Source organism: Saimiri boliviensis, chromosome 14 (assembly GCF_048565385.1).
Source record: "Saimiri boliviensis isolate mSaiBol1 chromosome 14, mSaiBol1.pri, whole genome shotgun sequence".
NCBI lineage: Eukaryota > Metazoa > Chordata > Mammalia > Primates > Cebidae > Saimiri > Saimiri boliviensis.
In genome coordinates, this window is record NC_133462.1 from 76,343,568 (window position 1) to 76,363,741 (window position 20,174).

A 20,174-nucleotide genomic window follows, 5' to 3' on the forward strand; every position below is an offset into this window, starting at 1 on the left:
GTTTTGAAGAATTTCGAAAGTTTGCTACATCAGCAGGAGCTGACCATGGGGAAGAGATAAATATAGCTCTCCTTGGAAAGGTGAAGGCTTAGCCACCAGAATTCTGCCCCTTGATGCTGAGAATGTACCTTCTCTGAACAGATGGAAAAGGGGTGGGGACTACCCCAGGGACATATCTTGCAAAATACTGATAGCCAAAGATGTACACAGCCTTCTGCTTTTGGTTATCCTCCCAAATCACATCCTTGGTGAAGGCACACAGAGAGGAGAGCAGATGCTCGCAGACCACAGTGCTTGACGCCATGCCTCACACCCAGCCTGTTTATGTGCACATGGCTGCAGCGGGACCTTGCGGTGTGGGCTAAATAATCTCACAGGAACAGGGGCTCCTCTGGTGCCTGTTACAATGCAGAAATCCTCCACAGTAATTAGGGATTTCGGAGAAGGGGAAGGAACACATGTTGATAATAAGTAGTTCCACATTATTATCCCCATTTTACAGATGCAGCTACTGAGCTCGGAGAGGTTTGATAACTTGCCAAGAGCCCCTCAACTAGTAAATAGTGGAGCTGAGATGTGAACTACCTAAAGAGAAAAGCAAGCGAGAAGCCCCTTTATTCCTTTTTTTTTTTTTTTTTTTTTTTTTTTTTTTTTTTTTTTTTAAGGTAAGGGTCGGGCCAGGCGCAGTGGCTCATGCCTGTAATCCTAGCACATTGGGAGGCTGAGGTGGGTGGATCACCTGAGGTCAGGAGCTCAAGACCAGCCTGGCCATCATGGTGAAACCCCATCTTTTGTTAAAAAAAAAAAAAAAAAAAAAAAAGATGAGGGTCTTGTTATGTTTCCCAGGCTGATACTGAATTCCTGGCCACAGGTGATCTGCCATCTTGGCCGTGCGAAGTGCTGGGATTACAGTCATGAGCCACCACACTGGGCCAAAGCCTTCTTATTGTAACCTCCAGTATGTTTTCATTTCTAAAGTCAAAGGTTGTCAGAGTTGCTGATTTGGGGGAGCTACGGGATGGGAAATCTCCGACAAAGACAGGCTGGCTCCTTAAGTGGCATCACCCAAGTTGGCCACCACACTTCCCCAGACTCAGTCATTTCTCGGCCTCCAGTTTCCCCAGCCGCGCAGCAGGGGTTTGGACTCGAGGCTGCTGCGTTCCTCTCCAGCTTCCATGCTCCGTGGCTGTGACTTATTGACTGGCCCACCCTGTGAATGTAGGGCTGATGCAGCCCTGCTCGTCTTCTGAGTGCCTGGTGGCCATGAGAGGGAGGGGAGGCCTCTATCATCTGCCTAGTGCCACCCCCTCTCCAGCCCACCCCAGGCCTGCTGCCGTCTGAGGTTCCCACATGAACAGTCCTCCTCCTTGCTGTGGGCGATGTTCGATTTCACCAGCCCGACCCCAAGGAGCCCACCCTGGGGAGGTTGGAGGGAGTCACCAAGCCTCCACGCCCGTGTCTGCTCTGCCGGGGAGCTGGGCAGGCAGAGTGGCGCCCTTTTGACTCAGCCTCAAACCTTTGCTTTCCTCTTACTCCAAATAAAGCCGCAGCCCTGGCAAGGGAGCCCGGAGGCCTGAGGGCATCCTGCTGGGCGCCTGGCACTCCCTAGGAAGACCCTCCCTGCCTGGGCGGTGGACATCTGCGGGTCTCCCACGCTGGTAGCTGCAGAGCACGTGGGCGGGGTCAGGCCGCTAGAGATTGGGTGCCTGGACTCTGATTGATCAGACTCTAAGACCCCCTCCCCCCAACCAACTCCTTCCCAGGGCTGGCTGACCCACCAGGAAGGGGAGGATGTTGTTTCTTGTTATTACATTTTTTTTTTTTTTTTTTTTGTATTTTTAAAACCAGAACATTTATTGTGTGACTAATCGGTGAAATTCTTCAGATGAGCTGGATGCTGCAACAGCTGCCCTCTTGGGTTTACGTGTTGTTCCTTCACGGAATCCATGCCTCAATCTGCGGTACACATTTTTAGGTGCCTCATTCGACCAGTCCTGGTGGTATTTCGTCTTTTAGCTTTGGCACTCGTTACTTTCTCTTGCCCTTGGCAGGGTAGCCACATTTGCTGCAGGTCAACTTCTAAAGGTGGTAGGCCTTAGAGCCACAGCAGCGGCACAACGTGTGTGTCTTCTTACGACACTTCGATGACGTTCCCTTTGTCATCCTGCTTCTGCGACTGGGACCAGAAAAAGCCTTATTACATTTTTTGAGAAAAGCTGTGCAGGCCTGGGAGACGTCTGTGGCTCCCATGCAGTTGTGGCTGGTCTGTGCTCTGGGAGTCCCTTCTGGCCTGAAGGCTCAAGGGTGCAAACAGGTGCTGAGAGGGAACAAGAAGGAGAGGCGGGGATGCAACGTGCCCAGACAGACCAGGAGTGAGTTCTGTGGCCACAGATTCTAATCCTCACAACTGCAGTGTGATTTAGGGCAAAGCTCTTGCCTACTCTTGATTCTTGCCTTAAGTGAAAAGGAAAGTCAAGTTCAATGAACTGTGGCTCTTTAGTGGGTGGATTTGCATGTACCATGGATTACATGTACCAGGGTCTAGGGAGTGCCAGGTGCTCAGCAGGATGCCCTCAGGCCTCCGGGCTCCCTCGCCAGGGCTTCGGCTTTATTTAAGAGGAAAGCAAAGGTTTGAGGCCGAGCCAAGAGGGCGCCACTCTCCCTGCCCAGCTCCCTGACAGAGCAGACACGGGCATGAGCTTTGGTCCATGTGTCCTCCCCAGGGGGGGTTCCTTGGGGTCGGGCTGGTGAAAGCGAGTATTGCCTGCAGCAAGGAGAAGGACTGTTCATACCGGAACCCAAGGTGGCAGTGGTGTTGAAAATCCATCCACACACAGTCGACACCTGCTGTCACACCAGGCTAGATTAGCCTTTCTTTGGTGCATTAAATACCTGCTATTAAATAAAGGGCTGTGACTAGGTGGCCATACCCGGCAGTAGAGGCTGTTTGTAACCTGACATCAGAGGCTGTAAGGCACCATCCTTGAGTCAAGTACTCATATTCTTGTTATCTTAATTAGAATGTAACAGATCAAGATTTCTCCTTGAATCTGTCACTTTGCCCTCCTCTTCCTGGGTGATACCCGGGGCAGTGCTGGTGGGGGCCATCACAATGCCCCTTGTCCCAGATTCCCTTCTTTTAGATGGGACTCAAGTGCTGATCATTTCAGCACTTATCTCTGGGGTCAGCGTGGTTCAGTTTGCTATGTGAAGTCCAGGGGAGATAACCACGCTGTGCACGCATGAGACCGGCTGAGTCGGCAGGACTGTGCAATTGTCAAAAGGCCTGCACCCTGCCCTGCCTTGCCCACAGGCCCCTAGAGCATTGCCAGGTGCAGAGCTCCACCGCTCTCCTTCCCAAGAAGTGATCAGAGGGTGAGAACGCGGAGCCCGGGTGGACAGGGAAAAGCACTGGAATCTTTCTGCCCAGAAAAGGGAAAGTTGCACATTTATATCCTAGAGGGAAGTGACAGAACTGCCTCTGTGCTGAAGTTCAGGTAAGGAGCATGGTTTGTAAAGCTGACTGGGGAGGGTGAGCCCTCTTTATTGTTCATTATGCTTGCAGCCTCCTTGGCAACATCGTGCAAAGTGTGTCTTACTAGGTTCTAGTGCTTATGCAGTGGGCACAAGCATTGGTGGAGCTCGTCATTGTGCTGAGGCAGTGACTGGGCCTGGGCACTGGGGGTCAAGGCAGTGACCGGGCCTGGGCACTGGGGGTCAAGACAGTGACCAGGACGGGCACAGCCCTGCCTTCCCAAACTGTGTTTTATTGTGGTGGGATCTGGAGGCCCTGTGAAGTGTGCTCAGTTGTTCCTGCTGCTGGGGGTTCTGCTCTCTGCCCTCCGCTGCCTCCCACACACTCTCCGTGTGTGTCCCAGCTCCTAACCCCTAGTCCTGCTTTCCATACCGCAGGGGCTCGTAGCTGACATTTCCCCGTCTTCTTAAAGGGCAGGATTTCCTGGCAGAGACATAAGGTCTTTCTGGAAATGAAAGAAGCTGATGCATGTGTTTTCTTTTCTGAATTCCTTAAAATCAGAGGAATTCATTTCCAGCTATTCCCTGCCTTGCTTTTATTGTGGGAGTGCTGGTCCCAGCTGCCCGTCTGATCAGCTGACATATAGAGGGTACTTGGGACCCAGGCACTGTTGCTCCTTGGGATTGAAAGATGAAAGCCATAGGGCCGGGCGCAGTGGCTCATGCCTGTAATCCCTGCACTTCGGGAGACTGAGTGGGCAGATCACCTGAGGTCAGGAGTTTGAGACCAGCCTGGCCAACATGATGAAATCCCACCTCTACTAAAAATACAAAAATTAGCAGGAGCTGGTGGTGCGCACCTGTCATCACAGCTACTCAGGAGGCTGAGGCACAAGCATTTCTTGAACCTAGAGGCAGAAGTTGCAGTGAGCTGAGATCGCACCACTGTACTCTCTGAGACTCTGTCTCAAGAAAAAAAAAAAAAAAAAAAGGAATGAAAGGCACAGCCTGGCTTGGCTGGACATGGAACATGCGTCAACACATCCCCTGCGTCTCCATCAGGGATGGCGAAGGCCTGCCCCTGGCACGTGGTGGACTGAGTAAATGTTGATCAGTGAGACCTTGAGGCACTTCGGAGTTTCACAACCCACAGAGGGATATGTATTGGAAGTTCAAGGGTGGACACCTGGGCATGGTCCCAGGAGGAAGGCTGTAGTGAGTTCTAAGAAGTGTGCTGTTGACTATGAGAGATGGGGGTGGAGGTTCCTCTCTTGAAAGCTGTCTCGATAATCACATGTGGGGTGATAAGGGCTCTGGTCCAGAGGAGGGGTCTAGGCACAGAGGGGGCTGAATCTGATGGCATCAGGACTTGGCGATGGGGTGTGGGGACAGAATCAGAGATGACTCCAGTGCCTGAGGGTAGAAACTGGGAGATTACTGGGATCATTGACAGAAATGGGGAGCTGGGGGGTGCTAGGCCAATTTTCCTGATTAGATTTCCCACCAAACTTCAGGAATAAGGTGAGAGCCATCGCCCTGGGTGGATTTCTGTTTAGAGCTCTATCTCTGGACCACTGTGGACAAGTATTTCTTACAACAACCCCCAGTGGCCCAATTGTGGGTTTAGAGGGGCAGCTCTTGACAGGAGCAAACCCCAGGTCCCCTGCAACCCCCCAGCAGAGTCCCAGACATGTGACGTGTAGCCAGTGGAGGCCATGAAAGTGGTGGGGTTCCCAGCAGGGACCAGCTCATGCCTTGGGTTTCCAAGACAGAGTCAGGGGTGCTGCTTCAGGGGTGGTCTTGTGGGGGCCTCGTCTAAGATACGATGCTTTCTCCTCCGCCTGGGTCCTACCTGCACCGCATCCGGCACAACCTCCTCTAACTCAGGCATGAGGACGGCCCACATATTCATGCAGGTTACTCTGAACAAGAACAGCCTGTGGGTTACTTCCCTGGGAATGAGGAAGATGAGGAACTAGATAACAATGCTGGCCTGGTATCTGCCCGATAGTGCTTTGCCAAGACTAAGCTTTCTTCCCCTTCTGAGCAAAACAGAAACTGGAGTCAGACAAATGGGGATTAAAACACAACTGAGTTGATATGAAATGTAATAGGCAACTCTGTGGACACAGAAAGTAGCTTAGAGGCTGCTTAGGACCTAGCGTGGAGCGGGGCAGTAAGGAGCCATAGCTGAGGGCTGTGGAGTTTCTTTGTGCTGATGAAAATGTTCTACAGTTGACTGGTTGCACATGGCTGTGAACCTCCTAAAAACCAGTAGAGCGCACACTTTAAACAGGCGAATTGTGCGGTATATGAATTATGTTTTAGTAAAGCTCTTACACACGCAGCTAAGATGTGTGGCCATGGCTGGGCTTCCTACAGTGCCCCCCACCCCAATTTGAACTTACTCTCCCAGCACTCAGGCCTCCCCATTATTCTGTCTTCCCTGAGGACAAGCCCCTCTCCAAGAGGGACAGAGCAGGGGCCATGGGCCACCACTCAGGAAAGGCGTTCCTCTCCCCTGAGTGAGGGAGGCCAGAGGGCACGGACAGAGCCTTTACAGTCAGGCAAAAAACATGCGGCCTCAAGAAATGCAGCTCCCAAAACCCCCTACCCAGGGCCATGCAGAAGCCAGCCCAGGCTCTTATTTTCCCAGGATGATGAACAATTTCCAAACTGAGTAGGATTGTGGGTGATTTGTCTCATGGTCTGTTGTTTTCCCACTTTTCTATATCTCATGTATATGTATACACTTAGGTCAAATGTAAATAAAATCAGGGATGGGGTTGGAGTGCAGCAGGAAAGAGCCTGCTGGTGGGAATCGGAGTCTCTGGGCTGTCGGGCCAGGCTGGCCGGGCTCTCTTGCCGATGGCCTTCCCCTGGTCTTGCAGGAGCCATGTGGCTAGAAATCATCCTCACCTCAGTGCTGGGCTTTGCCATCTACTGGTTCATGTCCTGGGACAAAGAGGAAACTTTGCCACTCGAAGATGGGTGGTGGGGGCCGGGCACGAGGCCGGCAGCCAGGGAGGACGAGAGCATCTGCCCTTTCAAGGTGGAAACGTCAGATGAGGAGATCCACGTAAGGCACCTTGGGCCAGGCCGGGCTGGGCAGTGGGGAGGGTTCGGAGACTGGGGTTGGGTCTCAGGCCAGAGGCAGGAAGGGACAGGAGCTTGGGAGTGGTCCATCCCACTTGGGAGTGTGTTTCATGTGCTCTTCCCCTGCTGGCCAGGTGCACGTTGCTTTGGAGAGGTGTGCCCAGCCCTCCCACTTCTCTTGTCCCTTCGCTACCCCAGGCCCAGCAGCTCAGTCAGGGGAGGGGGTACCAGCAGACCCAGTTACCTGCATCGAAAGTCACAGAAAGCAACCGTCATCGCCTCCTCTGTGCCGCCTGAAGCTTTAGGAGTGGGGTTGTGGGAAAAGTGAGCAGGTTCCCTTTGGGGGTGGGGCAGGGGCGGGAAGCACTGAGAAGGCAGGGATGGCGCTGGTTAGGCCTATCTTGTATCAGCCTATCCTGGTCGCATTCGGTCCCTGCGGAGATCCTGCGGGGTGAGGACCGTTGTTCCCCTCCTGCAGCTGCAGAAACTGAAGCTCAGGGGTAGAAAGCAGCTGGTTCAAGGTGGCCTAGCTAACAAGTGGAAGAATTTAAAGTCAGGTCTAACCCCGAAGCTGCTGCCCCTCCTCTGCACAGGGATAGAGAAAGGAAGGAGCTGACGGGGCAGGTGGGGTGACCTGAGAATGCAGCCCTGGAGAGGAGCAAGGCTTGCGTGGGGATCAGGAGGGTAGGCAGGCCTGGCATAGCCCTGCCAGTCCTTTCTTTCATTCTGTGGATTTCGAGCACCTACTGTGTGCAGGCCCACTGAGTGCTTGGGAAAAGAGAGAGCCCCTTCTGTCCAACAGTATACAGTCCAGTGGATGAGAAAAGGAATGTGCACAAAGAAAAGTGGACTAAACAATGAATAAGGATGGGCCTGGTGCGGTGGCTCATGCCTGTAATCCCAGCACTTTGGGAGGCCAAGACGGGTGGATCACCTGAGGTCAGGAGTTCAAGACCAGCCTGGCCAACATGGTGAAACCCCATCTCTACTAAAAATACAAAAAATTAGCCAGCATGGTGGCGGGCATCTATAATAATCCCACCTACTCCGGAGGCTGAGGCAAGAGAATCACTTGAACCCAGGAGACGGAGGCTGCAGTGAGCTGAGATCACACCAATGCACTCCAGCCTGGGCGACAAGAGCAAAACTCTTGTTTCAGGAAAAAAAAAAAGATGAATAAGGATAAGCATCACAACAAGCATGGATACAAAGTCCTGAGAGTTCCAAGGAGGAGGGGATTGAAAAAGCAGAAGCTGGCTAAACCCAGGAGAAACCAGGCTGAGGCTGGCTGGGTGGGACTCACTTGTAGCAGCCTTGCTATTTAAGGCTGAGGCTGAGCCCTGAGGAAAACTCCTTTAGGGAATCAGCCTCCTAAAGGAGTCTAAGATTCCTAAAATCTGTTTGGGAGTAACTAAAGCACTTGGGAACAAGCCTGGGAATGGTGACACTTGAGAGGCTCCACGAGCCGACGTGAACTTCCTCCTGCTGGGGCTGGTCTTTTAGCCTGATGAGACTTGCCCATGAGACTTGCACCCAATCTCTTGGAGTGCAATTTTTGTTTTTCGGTTTTCTTTTTCTTTTTTTTTTTTTTTGGAGACAGGGTCTTGCTCTGTCACCCAGGCTGGAAGTGCAGATCTTGGCTCACTGGCACCTCAGCCTCCCAGGTTCAAGCGATTCTTCTGCCTCAGCCTCCTGAGTAGGTGGGATTACAGGTACCCGCCACCATGCCCGGTTGATTTTTTATTTGAGACAGGTCTCACTATGTTGCCCAGGCTGGAGTGCAGTGGCTATTCAGAGGTGCGATCCCACTACTGATCAGCACTGGAGTTTTGACCTGCTCCATTTCCGACCTCGGTCAGTTCACCCCTCCTTAGGCAACCTGCTAGTCCCCCGCTCCCGGGAGGTCACCATATTGATGCAGAACTTAGTGTGGACACCCGATTGGCATAGCGCACTACAGCCCAGAACTGCTGGACTCAAGCGGTCCTCCCACCTCAACCTCCCGAGTAGCTGGGACTACAGTCATGCGCCACCACACCCAGATAATTTCTGTATTTTTAGTAGAGATGGGGTTTCACCATCTTGTCCAGGCTGGTCTTGAACTCCTGACTTCAAGTGATCCACCCGCCTCGGTCTCCCAAAGTGCTGGGATTACAGGTGTTAGCCACCGCGCTGGGACTGGTCTAATTTTTTATCCCAACTGAGTTATAATGTATCATTCAATGTTATGTATCACAGGTCAGCAAACCATGGCCCATAGACCAAATGTAGCCTGTACCTGTTTTTGCACAGCCCCGTGCCAAGAATAGTGCTTACCTCTTTAAAAAACGGGAAAAAATTAGAAGAATAGTTTGTGACATGTGAATGTTATATGGGAGTCAGATTTCAGTGTCCATAAATAAAGTTTTATTGGAATGCACCACTCCTATTCATCTGTGCATTGGCTGTGGCTGCTTTCACGCTAGGAAGACAGTAAAATCATTGCAGCCTGCAAAGGCTAAAATATTTACTACCTGTCCCTTTACAGAAAAAGCTTGCCAACTCCTGCTATAGAGGAGCCTGGGCAAATTAAACACGAATATTGTTTATATACTTAAAGAATAAAAGATGAGCTCAGCTCAGTGGCTCGTGCCTGTAATCCCACCACTTTGGGAGGCCAAGCCAGACAGATCACTTGAAGCCAGGAGTTAGAGACCAGCTTAGCCAACATGGCAAAACTGCATTTCTACTAAAAATGCAAAAATTAGCTAAGTATGATAGTGCAGCCTGTAATCCCAGCTAATCTGGAAGCTGAGGCACAAATTGCTTGAACCTGGGAGGTGGAGTTTGCAGTGAGCTGAGATTGCACCACTGTACTCCAGCCTAGGCAACGGAGTGACACCCTGTCTCCAAAAAAAAAGAAAGAAAGAAAGAAAGAAAGAAAGAAAAAAATGCAAAGTCTGCAGTGAAGAAGGAAGAAGAGAAGAACACATCTGCTTTGGGACTAGCCAGTGCTATGGGCAACTGCTTTGCCGCTACCATAGTGCAGTGTCTTGTGGCTGCAGGGTTTGCTGTGTTTTCTGGAAACAAACTTTTCTCTTGTGTTCTGCCCTATCCATCCCTCTCTCCTTGGGGTCCCACATTTTGCTCTAGGACTTACACCAGAGGATCGATAAGTTCCGTTTCACCCCAGCTTTGGAGGACAGCTGCTTCCACTATGGCTTCAACTCCAACTATCTGAAGAAAGTCATCTCCTACTGGCGGAATGAATTTGACTGGAAGAAGCAGGTGGAGATTCTCAACAGATATCCTCACTTCAAGACCAAGATTGAAGGTACGTTTGCAAAACGCCAGCCACAGAGGGATGTGTGTCATGAGAACAGCCTTCTTGCACAATGACTTAGAGTCAGGTAAAGTTGGGGAGATTCAGAACCAAATTACAGGTCACTGCGATGTACTTATAAATTGTAACCTAACTAAATGCAAAAATACTGCAGTCACAACAAATCTTTCCATCTTTAGAGCTAGGCAGGAATACATATATGTAATTTAAAAACCAAAGAAATACAGCTTCCAGTCCAATGATGTGGCAATCTTTGAGAAGAAGGATGGAAATAATTTATCCCTGGGCAGGGCCCTGGGCAGCTCAACCCATTCTTGGAGTTTTGGAGTCCATGATGTCATGACTGTTCAACGATGCTCATCCCATCAGTCAAGATCCTATGAAACGCTGTCCTGTCTGTCTGTATCTCTAAGCCTCATGTATCAGCTGTATCACAGGTTGTCACACAATGTCACCAGGAAGGGAAGGTATCTTTCAGAATTTTCTTGGGAAGGTAACTCCAGGATTATTGGGATGAAGTAATAGTTTCCTTAGTGAAAAAGCATTTTTCTAACCCCAGAAAGATTTAGAATTGCCGGGCGCGGTGGCTCACGCCTGTAATCCCAGCACTTTGGGAGGCTGAGGCGGGTGGATCACAAGGTCAAGAGATCGAGACCATCCTCGTCAACATGGTGAAACCCCGTCTCCACTAAAAATACAAAAAATTAGCTGGGCATGGTGGCGCGTGCCTGTAATCCCAGCTACTCAGGAGGCTGAGGCAGGAGAATTGCCTGAACCCAGGAGGCGGAGGTTGTGGTGAGCCGAGATTGCGCCATTACACTCCAGCCTGGGTAACAAGAGCGAAACTCCGTCTCAAAAAAAAAAAAAAAAAAGATTTAGAATTAAATATGGGCGAGGTGCAGTGGCTCACACCTATAATCCCAGCACTTTGGGTGGCTGAGGCAGGCAGATCACCTGAAGTCAGGAATTCGAAACCAGCCTGGCCAACACAGTGAAACCCTGTCTCTACTAAAAATACAAAAATTAGGTGGTGGCAGACACCTGTAATCCCAGCTGCTTGGGAGGCTGAGGCAGGAGAATTGCTTGAACCTGAGGGTCAGAGGTTGCAGTGAGCAGAGATTGTGCCACTCTAGCCTGGGCCTTGGAGTGAGACCCTGTCTCAAAAATAAACAAAAATGTGGAAATGCTTTTTAAGAAAATCAGACCCATACTATTAATTTTTAAATTTCTATTTATTTTTAATTTTAGTCAAGTGGACATAACATAAAATTTACCATCTTAATCACCTTAAGATAGATTTCAATAGCATTAAGTATGTTCACATTGTTATATAACCATCACCATCATCCATCTTCGGAACTTTTTCATCTTCCCAGACTGAAACTCTGTAATTATTCAATGCTAACTCCCCGTTCTTCCCTCCCCTAGCCCTGGGCGACCACCACTCTTCTTTCTGTCTCTATGAATCTGACTACTCTTAAGGAGCAGATAGAAATGGAATTATACAGTGTTTGTCTTTTTATGTTTATAGCTTATTTGACTAAGGATACTGTCCTCAGCTCTGATGTTCATCCGCGTTGTAGCATGTGTCAGAATGGCCTTCCTTCTTTTGGCTGAAGAATATTCCGTTGTATGGGTGAGCCACATTTGGCTTATCCATTGTCTATCGAGGGACCCTTGGGTTGCTTCTACCTTTGGCAGTTGTGACTCAGGCTGCTGTGAACATGGGCGTACAAATGTCTCTTCCAGACTCTGCTCTCGGCTGGGCACAGTGGCTCACGCCTCTAATCCAGCACTTTGGGAGGCTGAGGCCGGTGGATCACCTGAGGCCAGGAGTTGAAGACCAGCCTGGCCAACATGGTGAAACCCTGTCTCTACTAAAAATGCAAAAATTAGCTGGGTGTGGTGGCGGGCGCCTGTAATCCCAGCTACATAGGAGGCTGAGGCAGGAGAATCGCTTGAAACTGAGAGGCAAAGGTTGCAATGAACTAAGATCATACCACTGTACTCTATCTAGCCTGGGCTCCATATAAAAAAAAAGAAAGAAAAAAAAAAAAGATTCCACTCTCAATTCTTTTGGATCTGTATCCAGAAGCGGCCTTGCTGCATCCTATGGTAATTCTGTGCTGAATTTTCTGAGGAACCACCGCACTGTGTCTCACCGTGGCTGCACCTTTTACCTTCCCACCAACAATGCTTGAGAATCCCAATTTCTCCAAATCCTTACCAGTATTTTTTTTCTTTTCTTTTTTTCGGTAAGGGCCATCCTAATGGGTATAAAGTCGTACTACATTTTGGCTTTGAGTTGCATTTTCCTAATGTACTGATGTTGAGTGTTTTTTCGTGCAGTACTTAATTAGATTCTTTATCATTTCTTTGAAGAAATGTCTGTACGTGTCTTTTGTCCATTTTGGTTTTTTCTGTTAGGTTTCAGAAGTTCTCTATATATTCTGAATAAAATCTCTTATATGACATTTGCAAATGTTTTCTCACACTCTGTGGGTTGCAGTACAATTAATCTTTTCAAGAGACAAGGTCTCGCTGTGTTGCCCAGGCTGGAGAGCAGTGGCTATTCACAGCTGTGATCATGGCTCACCACAGCCTCGAACTCCTGGGCTCAAGCAATCCTCTTGCCTCAGGCCTCCTGAATAGCGGGTACTATAGGCGAGCACCACTGTGCCCAGCCTGTTAATTTTTTATATTGAGGAAATTGTGCACGATGGGAATCTTATTTTTAATGTTTAAGATAATTTAGCCTTTTCAAGGAACAGTTAAGATTTTAATTTATTAAAATTCTAGGAATTAGTCAAAGTATATGAAAGAGATGTTGGTCAGCCAGATAAAGTTCCTAAAAAAGGAAACTGAAATGATACAATATTAACTGGGTGTGGTGGCATGTGCCTGTAGTCCCAGCTCTACTCAGGAGGCTGAGGCAGGAGGATCACTTGAGCCCAGGCATTCAAGGCTGCAGTGAGCTATGAGTGCACCACTGCATGGGTGACAGATCAAGACCCCATCTTTTAAAAAAGGAGAGAGAAAGGAAGGATGGATGGAAACCTTGTCTCGGAGGTGCCTGGGCAGCAAACATCCTTATTCTCCTGGTGCAAGGAGGCCAGGCCTGAGGGAGGGCAAGCAAGAGAAAAGTGAAGTCGAATCCCAACGGTGTGTCCTGGAGCTTGAACGCTTCCTGGGCTCATCCAAGAACACGAAAAAATAAAAATAAAAATAAAATCTGGAATGAGTTTTTGGATCAAATTTGGACTCTCCCTGAATGTTGCTGTATTCTTTATGGGATTTTGATATCTTCTGTTACGAGCCTAACAAGAGGATCCCAGCCACTTCCTCCCAGCCAAATTGCTGTGTGCAATGACCAGAGGTTCCTGTTTGGATCCCTGGCATGAAATTGCCTGGCTTCTTTGAGTTTGACTTGGATCCCCATGTTGCCCCGGCTCTTCAGGGTCTGTCCAGCAGAAATTGACAGGGCGCCTGCTGTACCCAGGCATTCTGCTGGGGCTGGGGACGCATGGGGAGGACAGGGTCCCTCCTTCACAGCTCACAGGCTCTTCAGGGGCAATTACGGCACACAGTGGCAGTGCTATGAGGGAGGAGGCTCTGGGAGCTTCATGAGTCCCACAGTCTGCCTTTGGATGTTTGGGAAGGCTTCCTGAAGGAGGTGGCATCTAAGCTGAAATGAGGGGGACTTTGCCAGGTGTGTGGGGAAGGTGGTCCAAGAAAGCAGGGACAGCATGTTCAAAGGCCCAGAGGCAGCAGGCAGTAAAGGGCCCTTTTCTTCCTGGCAGCTGCAAGCCTTACCCCACTGGACCCTCTCAGGGTTCTTCAGGACACTGCATGTTTTTTTAGAGACAGGGCCTTACTATGTCACCCAGGCTGGAGTGCAGTGGTGTAATCATAGTTCACGGCAGCCTCAACCTCCTGAGCTCAAGCAATCCTCCCACCTCAGCCTCCCAAGTAGCTGGGACCACAGGTATGCACCACTACACTCAGCTAATTTTTTTTTTTTTTTAACGTTTTTACTAGAGACTAGGTTTACCATGTTGCCCAGGCTGATCTCAGACTCCTGGGCTCAAGCAATCCTTCCACCTTGGCCTCCCAAAGTATCGAGATTACAGGCGTGAGCTACCACACCCAGACGACATTTGGTGTTTACTGTGCAAAACCTCCCTTGGGTACAACTGCTCCAGAAGAGCCAGTTTCCAGCATTGAGTTCATCGTGGACTTACCCATGTGTGGTGCTGGCACACTGCCCAGGGCTGGAGGCCTGTTCTTGGCCTTGGTCCATGTGGTTTGGGCCTGGGTGCCTGCATTCTCCAACCATCCTCCCACAGTGCTGAGTGGGTAGCTTCTGGTCTGCGGGCCCCACAAACCTTCAGTATTCCCCTGAATTCCTGGGCTCCCCAGGCTGGGGTTGGTCCAAGTCCTCCTCTCTCTTCTCTCTCACAGTGGACTTTTCGGCGTCCTCTGTCACTGCACTGACCCCTGCACTCCTGGCTGCTCACAGCCCAGCCTCCAACACCCACCGCAGTGTTCTGTCCCCATCCAGACTGGCCTCTCTGCTCAGCCTCCCTGACCCTGCCACTTCCCTGCTCATTCCGTGCTGAGCTTCCAGATCTAACCCATGTCCTGGGGCTCCCACCACAGGAGACCAGGCTCTGTCCCAGTGTCTGAGGGCTTTCAGGGGTACGAGACTTCTGGGAAAGCCCAACCCCGTCACATCCAGGGAGAAGGGAACTGTCTGAGGCACCAGGTCTCCAGACTCCCTGCCTGTCCCTTTTTCCTTTACCCTCGGCCCTGACACCCGGTCCCCACCCCACGCCCACCCCCTCCAAGCCCAGTGCCACCGTCCTGAGCCCTTCTCAGCTCCGGAGTGCTGACCCAGCAGCCCTGTCTTGGAGCGTCCTATGGGTGCCAGACCTATAGGGAAAGTCAAAGAGAGTATTTCCTCCCACAAAGGGAAATGGGGACCCATGAGGCAAACTATGAGCTATGGGCTTTTAAAAATATATATCTTAGCTGGGTACAGTGGCCCAAGCCTGTAATCCGAGCACTTTGGGAGGCTGAGGTGGGTGGATCATGAGGTCAGGAGATTGAGACCATCCTGGCCACCATGGTGAAACCCCGTCTCGACTAAAATACAAAAATTAGCCGGGCATGGTGCATACCTGTAGTCCCAGCTACTCAGGATGCTGAGGCAGGAGAATTGCTTGAACCCAGGAGACGGAGGTTACAGTGAGCTCAGATCATGCCATTGCTCTCCAGCCTGGGTAACAAGAGTTAAACTCCCTCTCAAAAAAAAAAAGTCCTGACCAGGCGTGGTGGCTCATGCCTGTAATCCCAACACTTTGGGAGGCTGAGGCAGGAGGAGGCCAGGCATTTGAGGCCAGCATAGGTAACAGCGAGACCCTCTCTCTATTTTTAAGAAGGCTTCATTTAAAAAATTCAAATATCTAGCCGGGTGCGGTGGCTCAAGCCTGTAATCCCAGCACTTTGGGAGGCCGAGGCGGGTGGATCACGAGGTCAAGAGGTCGAGACCATCCTGGTCAACATGGTGAAACCCCGTCTCTACTAAAAATAGCTGGGCATGATGGCACATGCCTGTAATCCCAGCTACTCAGGAGGCTGAGGCAGGAGAATTGCTTGAACCCAGGAGGCGGAGGTTGAAGTGAGCCGAGATCGCGCCATTGCACTCCAGCCTGGGTAACAAGAGCAAAACTCCGTCTAAAAAAAAAAAAAAAAAAAAATTCAAATATCTAAAATGTAAAAAGCACACAAGGGAATACAGTGAGAAGCAGCTCCCTCTTGCCTCCAAGCCGGCCAGTGGCAGCTGTGTTTTACTCGTGCGTCCCAGGAGAGCCTGTGCGTCCGCAAGTGTGGTTGTGTATTTTTTCTCTAATTTAAAACTCAAAAGACAATGTGGTAGAATATGAATTAAAAGGAATCTCACATCATGCAGTGTGTTCCAAGGGAGATAACATCACCTACTAAAATAAACTTTAGAATAGGAGTACATTTAGCAGCATAGAAGGACACCCAGGATATATTGTTAAGTTTAAAAAAAATGAGTTTCCAGGCCGGGCGCGGTGGCTCAAGCCTGTAATCCCAGCACTTTGGGAGGCCGAGGCAGGTGGATCACGAGGTCGAGAGATCGAGACCATCCTGGTCAACATGGTGAAACCCCGTCTCTACTAAACATACAAAAAACTAGCTGGGCATGGTGGTGCGTGCCTGTAATCCCAGCTACTCAGGAGGCTGAGGCAGGAGAATTGCCTGAACCCAGGAGGCGGAGGTTGCGGTGAGCCGAGATCGCGCCATTGCATTCCAGCCTGGGTAACAAGAGCGAAACTCCATCTCAAAAAAAAAAAAAAAAAAAAAAATGAGTTTCCAAAATAGAATGTATGTATGGTTCTATTTTTGTTAAAAGTTATGTTCTCTAAGTCTTTTTTAAAAGTTTCAACTGTCACAGTCAAGAAGGGTCTAAAGAGACATGGCAACTCAGCAGAGTGTGGGCCCTGCGTGGGATCCTGGAGCAGAAAATGGACAATTAGGGGTAAAACTAAAGAAATCTGGCTAATATTTTATTGTGTGTAGATACCAGTATTATCCAGGCTTTTAAAAAAAAGGAAATTGGCCAGGCGCAGTGGCTCATGCCTGTAATCCCAGCACTTTGGGAGGCCGAGGCCCAGGCCCAGGCAGGTGGATCATGAAGTCCAGAGATAAAGACCATCCTGGCTAACATGGTGAAACCCCATCTCTACTAAAAATATAAAAAATTAGCCAGGCATGGTGACACACACCTGTATTCCCTGCTATCCAGGAGGCTGAGGCAGGAGAATCACTTGAACCTGGGAGATGGAGATTGCAGTGAGCCGAGATTGCGCCACTGCTCTCCAGCCTGGGAGACAACAGCGAGACTGTGCCTCAAAAATAAAAAGAAGAAATCCTGGCTGGGCATGGTGGCTCACACCAGTAATCCCAGCACTTTGAGAGGCCAAGGTGGGAGGATGGCTTGAGCCCATGAGTTTGAGACCAACCTGAGCAACATAGCTAGACCCAATCTGTACCCCAAAACAACAACAACAACAACAAAAACCACAAAACTAAGCCAGACATGGTGTTGTCCACGTGTAGTCCCAGCTACTTGGGAGGCTGAAGTGGGAGGATTGCTTGAGCCTGGGAGGTTGAGGCTACACGTGAACTGTGATTGTGCCACTGCACTTCAGCCTGGGCCACACAATGAGACCTCATCTCTAACAAAAGAAAAAAAAAAGGAATTCCTGCAATGTGTGACGACATGGATAAACTGAGGAAATAATGCTAAGTGAAATAAGAAAAGCATAGAAGGACGAATACCACATGATTACCTGTATGAGGAATCTGAAATAGTCAAACTCACAGAAGCAGAGAGTAGAAGGGTGGCTGTCGGGGCTCGGGAAGAGGGAAAATAGTGTTGCTGATGGCGTGTGGAGTTTCAGCCCTGCCGTCCGCATATGTCCTAGAGACGTGCTGTACAGCAGAGCGCCGTCAATGTTGGGCACTCACAAATCTGTTAAAATCCATATTAAGTGTTACCGTCATTTAATAAAAAGTTTAGGCCGGGCACAGTGGCTCACACCTATAATCCCAGCACTTTGCAAGGCCGAGGCAGGTGGATCACCTGAGGTCAGGAGTTCAAGACCGGCCTGGTCAACATGGTAAAACCCTGTCTCTACAAAAAATACAAAAATTAGCCAGGTGTGGTGGCACACGCCTGTAATCCCAGCTACTTGGGAGGCTGAGGCAGGAGAATTGCTTGAACCCAGGAGGCAGAGGCTGCAGTGAGCCAAGATTGGCACCACCAAACTCCAGCCTGGGCGAAAGAGCGAGACTCCTTCTCAAAAAAAAATGCTTAAACATTAAGGAAATCATACTATGGACTTTATAGTTAATAACATCTCAGTTCTAGTTGTTCATTAATTGTAATAAATGTACCATGCGAACATAAAATGTTAACAATGGAGGAAACCTGGTGGGTGTGAGGTATATGGGAGGTTTCTGGACTCTGCAGTTTTTCAGCAAATCTAAACCTGTTCCAAATACAGTTTAGACAGATAACATCATGTTGTCTTCAGAGAGTGGGACTACATGTGAGTCTTCCCCGTTTGGCTTATCTGTGTTTTCTAAGTTTTGTACAGTAAACGTATTATTTGTTTATAATTTTTTAACAACAGAGCAGAACATTAGCTAGACCACGCTGACTGTACCAGCCCTGGTGGCAGAGGGTTCCAGCCATGGCAGCCGCCCTCACTGTGAGTGCCATGAGGGCCCAGGTGCTGTCCATGGCACTGGCCTGGGAAGGGGCTGCTCTCTTTTGATATGCAGAGGCCCAGGTCAGTCCAGAGGAGACTAGAATCTGTTCACTTGCCCTTGGCTATGATGATGTTTCCAGCATTGTACTTAGAAAAAGAAATCTTCCACTTTGTTTATTCTATTTTTTTTTGAGATGGAATCTTGCTCTGTTACCCAGGTTGGAGTGCAGCGGTGTGATCTCGGCTTAATGCAACCTCCAAATCCAGGTTCAAGCTATTCTCCTGCCTCAGCCTTCCAAGTAGCTGAGATTACAGTTGCCCACCACCACACTAACTGTGTCCATTTAAATGACTGTATTGTACTCCAGTACACTGGCTAATTTTTGCATTTTTAGCAGAGATGATGTTTCGCCATGTTGGCCAGGCTGGGCTGGAACTCCTGACCTCAGGTGATCTGCCCGCCTCGGCCTCCCAAACTGCTGGGATTACAGGCGCAAGCCACCACACCGGACCCAAAAGTCTTCCACTTTAAAGAAAAGGTTATTTTATAATTAGAAAAATATATAACATATAATATGTCACATAACATATTGTCAATGTGTATGAAAAAAATTATCTATTTAATACCTGTTCGTTGTAGAAAAATTGGAAAGTACCTAAAACTCAAAGAGAAGTAAAAGCACCAGAATCTACTGCTCAAGGAGAACTGCTCGTTACATTCTTTTTTTTTTTTTGAGATGGAGTCTTGCTCTGTTGCTCAGGCTGGAGTGCAATGGCATGATCTCGGCTCACTGCAACCTCCACCTCCTAGGTTCAAGCGATTCTCCTGCCTCAGCCTCCCGAGTAGCTGGGACTACAGGCGCCCACCACCGCAACTGGCTAATTTTTGTATTTTTAGTAGAGATTTTTAGTATTTTTCACCATCTTGGCCAGGCTGCTCTCAAACTCCTGAACTCGTGATCCACCTGCCTTGGCCTCCCAAAGCGCTGGGTGGGATTACAGGCATGAGCCACCGTGCCCGGCTGCTTTTTACAGTCTTGGAATTTATCCTCTTTTAAAATTCACCAATACACAGTATAACTAGAGTATACGCATACATACTTTTTTTTTTTTTTTTTGAGGAGGAGTTTCACTCTTGTTACCCAGGCTGGAGTGCAATGGCGCGATCTCGGCTCACTGCAACCTCCGCCTCTTGGATTCAGGCAATTCTCCTGCCTCAGCCTCCTGAGTAGCTGGGATTACAGGCACGTGCCACCATGCCCAGCTAATTTTTTTGTATTTTTAGTAGAGATGGGGTTTCACCATGTTGACCAGGATGGTCTCGATCTCTCGACCTCGTGATGCACCTGCCTCGGCCTCCCAAAGTGCTGGGATTACAGGCTTGAGCCACCGCGCCCGGCGCATACATACTTTTTACAAAAACTGGGTCACACAATGGATGTGACTTGATAATTTGCTTTTACCTCCCAGAAATATCTACTGATCTGTTTTCTTTTTTTCTTTTTCTTTTTCTTTTTTTTTTAGACAGAGTCTTGCTCTGTCACCAGGCTGGAGTGCAGTGGCACAATCTCAGCTCACTGCAACCTCAGCCTCCTGGATTCAAGTGATTCTTCCGCCTCAGCCTCTGGAGTAGCTGGGACCAGAGGCACATGCCACCATGATCAGCTAATTTTTTGTATTTTTAGTAGAGACAGGGTTTCACCATGTTGGCCAGGATGGTCTCGATCCCTTGACCTTGTGATCCACCCACCTCTCAGCCTCCCAAAGTGCTGGGATTACAGGTGTGAGCCACCACGCCCGACCTACTGATCTGTTTTCTATGTTAAATGCGTATACGTTTTCACTGTCCATTTAAATGACTGTATTGTACTCCACTACACTGTCAAGCTATAATCTACTTGAGTAATCCTGTATTGCTAGATATACGGGGCTTTCTTCCTACCCCCCAAATTTAAATTATTGCACAAGTATTTATGGAG

The 20,174-nt window shown here is 49.3% G+C and overlaps 1 protein-coding gene across 2 annotated transcripts in view; it reads left to right on the plus strand.

Moving 5' to 3' along the window:
• The window catches only part of EPHX1 (epoxide hydrolase 1), a 41,099-nt gene that overhangs the window by 11,471 nt on the left and 9,454 nt on the right, over positions 1–20,174 (plus strand). Inside the window, exons 1-3 of one of the 2 annotated variants that reach the window (XM_074385278.1) lie at positions 3,103–3,497; positions 6,366–6,553; positions 9,703–9,883. In XM_074385278.1, the coding sequence (XP_074241379.1) occupies positions 6,371–6,553; positions 9,703–9,883 (364 nt within the window). In that variant the 5' untranslated portion in view covers positions 3,103–3,497; positions 6,366–6,370. Of the gene's footprint in view, positions 1–3,102; positions 3,498–6,365; positions 6,554–9,702; positions 9,884–20,174 lie in introns of those variants that run through there. The other variant, XM_039464218.2, reaches the window with a different exon arrangement.